At 35.6% G+C, this 5,184-nt stretch overlaps 1 protein-coding gene across 1 annotated transcript; it reads right to left on the minus strand.

Annotated features, from left to right (window-relative positions):
* Window positions 1-751: 751 nt before the first annotated feature.
* Window positions 752-4,847, minus strand: LOC113765812. Its single transcript, XM_027310063.1, has 2 exons — window positions 4,498-4,847; window positions 752-1,249 (listed from the first exon to the last, which is right to left on the minus strand). The coding sequence occupies exons 1-2, from the start codon at window positions 4,813-4,815 to the stop codon at window positions 1,241-1,243; spliced, it is 327 nt and encodes a 108-aa protein (XP_027165864.1). The 5' UTR covers window positions 4,816-4,847; the 3' UTR covers window positions 752-1,240.
* Between the last annotated feature and the right edge of the window lie 337 nt (window positions 4,848-5,184).

The raw sequence follows: 5,184 nt of genomic DNA on the forward strand, positions 1-5,184 counted from the left end.
AAGATTTGACAATGAAATGGATGGAATTATATTGTGCAGCTCAGTAGAAGACAGTGAGGACGACCATTGGAATCCTCCCCTCATAAATAACATTAAAATCAATGTAGCTTCAAAGAGCCGCATTGGTGAAGGGAAAGCAGGTATAGGGCAGGTGGAAGAGACGGGAGAGGTGAGATAATTACTGCTGGGGCAATCACTGGCCATATCAGGAGGAAAAAGGTGCAGATGGAGTCAGCTAAGGCAATCAAATTAAGCCTCATCTAAGTTCTAGAGGAAGGATTGCAGAATGTAATCATTGAAGCAGATCAGAAGCATGTTATTGACAAACTACTGAGGCACAATAGCAATGATTCATTAAGTGCCAATCTCCTGGAAGACATTTTAGCTCTACGATCCTTAATTGGTTCTTGTGGGTTCTCCTATGTAAGTAAAAGTTCATGCATGAAGTCATAGAGTTGCTTTGTTTGCAACAGAACTAGGATAGCAAATTAGATGGAAGAATTATCTTCCCACAGTTAGTTCAACAATCACAAGTAGACCTTAGGCAGTTGCCTACCACACTGTAAAGTTATTTACACTCTGTTAAAACAATATTGACATTTTGGTAAAAAAAATATAAATCAATTCTTGAATAAGAAAAATCAGGGTAAAATAATTTGAAAGAGTACACAGCTAATACACAATATAAACTTGTCTGATTGGCAACTCTTTTGCACTATAGGAACTGGACCTTCAAAGACCTTACAGAAAATGTTGCAAATTTTGGGAGATTTACATTACATTATAAGGCACATGCAGCATCTTTCAAGAGTTGATGCTACAACTTAGGGAATTTTTCAGTAGCTAAAAGAGTTCATATTGTAAAATGATATTTGCATTAATCCAACAGCAATGACCGTACAAGGCACCTAGTCAGCCTAGTGAGTTCAAAATTGCCAAAATTGCTTAATGAAGTCATAATTAGTGATTACAAGCCTAAACTATCATCGTGCAAGGATCTAATACAGGGTAGAATTTTTTAAAATGATCATTGCTTAAATTGAATTGACTAATTCACCTTACATTCCAGTCAAGGTGAGAATTGCCAGCTCATATGCCAATAAGCTGGCAGCAACTATCTCAAGGTAGCTGGCTATGGTGACAAGCTTCATCCAGCTCCGAGGATTGTGAAATTCAAGCTAGCACAAAGGACGACATGGTTGAAAGATGCTACATATCTTCAAACAACGTTGAGTAACCTTCACTTTGGCTGAAGAAAAACAAGATCCAATCACCAAATCAACCCAAAGCAAGAAGAAATTTACAAAACATTACCATGAGCTGTATTAGTACATCAAGAAAAAAGAATGAATAGGCCTGATGAAAATGTAGGATAGTGGCAAGGGATATGGGCAGCTTAAGAGAAAAGGTTATGTATTGTTTCTGGTTTTAGTTAACTCTTTAATCAATCTGAACAGAGGCGTAAAAGCATGACAACCAGATGCATATTGCACAAAACATAGCATCATGTTATGTATTAAAAAAAATGAAGAAGAAGAAGAAAAAAATGGGAACAGATAAAACAGCTACTTGGTAAAGAAGAAAGTATAGGTAATGCATTTAGTAGAAATTGTCAACTGACATAATTTACTTAACATGTAGCTAATTAATTTTGCATTGAGAACTGACCAAGAATCCAAAAGAAATTGAACAGGTTTTGGAACCAAAGGGTTGCAGCCTTATTCAGATTAATGATAATCAGGTGAGGAAACTTTCCGAACAGCCACTAAAGTATTGCCTTTGTACGGTTTTAGCCCCTCAAATATAAATTGTAACAGATAAGCCCTTGAACAAAAAAATGCTTAGTTTAAGGACTTCCATCAATTTTGGCTGTTAAGAGGTGACGGAATTAGGAGCAAAACCAACCAAACAAAAAAATCATCCCACGAGAACAACCTGAAAGGTCTCATTGACTGATAATTTCATCAAAATAGGGTAAGAGAAGGCGGAAGATGAAAGAAGATGAAGAAACATTAAATTCCATGTTATTAGTTGACTTAATACAATTGGTTTTTTAACCAATTGTCAGTTGGTTTTTCTGTTTGGTCAGTTTTCCCCTTAATTCCGTTACATTTAGCGCCCAAAAATTGATGGAAGCCCTTAAACTAAGCATTTTTTTTTGTTCAAGGGCTTCTTTGCGACAATTTATAGTTAAGGGGCCAAAACCGTGCAAAGTGAATAGTTTAGGGGCCTGCTGGAAAGTTTCCTCTAATCAGGTCCAAGTTCGTGTTAGAATTCAAATAGTCCGTTCCTCAGCTGCCTAAACTGCTGCTATTCCCAGGTGCAATCCAAGTTGGGATTACACATCATAATGGGTTTAAGGTACAATGGTCCAAAATATTATCTAAGATCGAGTAAAAATTACAAGCAGACAATGGTTATTATCCATTTCCACCAATACTAAAATAAGTTTTAGTTCTAGCACTGAGAAACACCAGCATATGGCATAGCAATAGATGACAACAAAGTCATGACATAATTAAGAAATAAGTTTTTCACAGGGTTGCTATACACTTAAGGCATGAAAGTTAAGATTATTTGCATCCAATTAAAAAACCAGAAGAGACATTGTGACCAATGACACATAAAACTGCGCACAAAAGAATATACAGTAAAGGTCTTATGTACAGCAGGATTACTGCTCTTCATATTGTTATTAAAATTATGATAAAGGAAGCCACAGAATGCATGCACACTCAATAGTTCATTTTTCAACATACAGATATATAAAATTAGAAGTAAAAGCTTTGCTAGTGAAAAACTGTACTTATGTATGTCTTTTCAACCTCTTCAAGAAATTTCTCAGGGTACTCAATATAGGAAAGACAATCTTTCTTCACTGTAGCTATAAGTTCTTTTTCGCCAGCCTTTTCAAGGTTCTTTATCAAGATCCTGAATGTTAGCTTGTCAGGAACACAACCTGATCCGTTCATTGATTCATATGACTCCATTGCCTTTTCTATCATTTTGACACGGAAATATGCTCCAATCACCTCAGTGTATGTTCTAGTGTCAGGCCTTAGGTCTTCTTTCTCTATCTCACCAAAAAGCTGTTCAGCCATTTCAATATTGCTACTCTTTCCCAACATCAGGATCATGTCACTGAAAATAGATATATCCGGTTCATACCAAACTTCTTTTCTTGCAAATTAAACACCTGAATCCTGATTACTTTTCAGATAATGCACAATTAAAACGGAAAAAAAATCAGCCAAGACAAGGAGACATGTTAGGTTGAACTTTGAGTCTGTTAAACGTAAACTATTTCTCTAAAAGCACAACTTTTACCATATGCCATAGCAGCTAGAGAGAGCTGAAGTGCCATTTCATTCAAAAGTTTCATTATGCAACTATAAAAGAATGCACTAAAGTCAAGTACAACCACCCAGAGAACAGATGATAGACAATGACCTGTAGTGTTCATTCTAAAAAAACATTCCTTGTTTTCAAACTGGAATCAGAAGACACTAATGTAACAAGAGAAAGGCATTTAGCTGTCGCTAGCTACCAATCTGATTCTCTCTAGTTTCATTAATAGATGCAAAGCACTGTGTCAAAAAGCATGAATGACTTGTGTGGGAACATGAGTCTACCTTAACAAAGAAACTTTACATGATATTACCATATGGTACAATCCCCACAATTTTCAATGTTAGCTAAAGTCCATCTCTAAACTTACAAGCATCTCTTATGTTGTCAATCTAATGCAGATCATGAAGTCAGGCAAACCTCTAGTTTTGGATTTTCAACTGCTTTTCACTAAAAAATTTGGTATAGGCATAATTCTACTGTTACTAGGACACTTCCAGAGACCATCTACCATAGAGGTGGATAGGAACTGATTCTGTTAGTATTAAGACAAAATTCGCAAATGACTTCACCTTGACCTATTGCACTACATCCATCATGCAAGTCCCACAGACAAAGAAAAAAAAATTAAAATTACAATCATGTTCACTTGATTTCTTATCTTCATCTTGACACTATCAGCACACAATTAACTGCAATCACAATTTTCAGACCACCATCCTAACAATATGAGTTATACAGTTAACTTATTAATATTTGCCAAACTTCCCAACATCATAAAAATATGGTCCAAATAAGACATCCATAATTAAAAGCATCATCAAAACAATCATTTTTCAGTGCACATATATGTGACACATAACTGACACATAAAATTTCAGACATAAATTCTGAAATTTAAAATGCTCAAAACTCAGAAACTGTTAAGAAACTGGCTATTTTTTTTTCTTGATTTCTTTTCCGTCTTCCTTAATCTTTTGGTCACAGAAAATGCTATGTTTTTCCCAAAAAAAAAATGATAATGCCCACAAAATTCAATTCTTTTTTCAACCCTTCAAATCTTTTCACATCAAATTCCACAATCCCTTTACAAAATATAATCAATCCCACGAAACCAAAACAGTCACGACCAGATATATATACGTTTACCTGAAGGGCTAATTCTACTTCGTTTTGCCTTTGCAGCTCGGATAAAATATCCAACAAGTCAGCCTTCATGAGTCCGCTGATTCTATTGGCAAAGACCTCTGCTAATTTGTCTCGACATTTTGCTAATTTCAAAGATTGGACAGCTTGTATGGCTTCCGGGGACAACACCCTTGACCTCCACATTGGTTTTCTTGGTCCAATCTTTCTCAACCCACATGTAATTTTTAGCCTTGATGGGGGCATATGCAGATTGGGAAAAGAGAGATCGAAGTTTCGGTGCAAACCCACTAGAGGAATGCTCAATTTCCGTGAATCCATGAAAGAAATACGGCAGGAGGAAACAGAGTGAAACAAATTGGTTTCACCTTTTTTCTTTCTTTCCTTCTTTAGTATTGCTGTTGTATTTCGCCGTTTCTTTTCTGGGGACTAAGGTTAATTGCAATATGCACCCCGGAGTTGTCATTAGCTTGAATTTTACTGTGCTAAACTATTGATTATAGCACTTACATACTTGTAATTTCAATTGGTAGCATGTCGCTTAAATCAACTAAAAATCGATGAACTAGAGCTATTTTAGAAATTAAAAGACTTTAGTAGCCCTATACTAGCAATTCTTTTTTCGAAAACCTTTACCCATTTTGGGGTACTAAGAGAATTTCATTTGAAAAAAAAAACCAAGGATAATTA

The sequence above is a fragment of the Coffea eugenioides genome, chromosome 3, assembly GCF_003713205.1.
Source record: "Coffea eugenioides isolate CCC68of chromosome 3, Ceug_1.0, whole genome shotgun sequence".
Taxonomy (NCBI): Eukaryota; Viridiplantae; Streptophyta; class Magnoliopsida; order Gentianales; family Rubiaceae; genus Coffea; species Coffea eugenioides.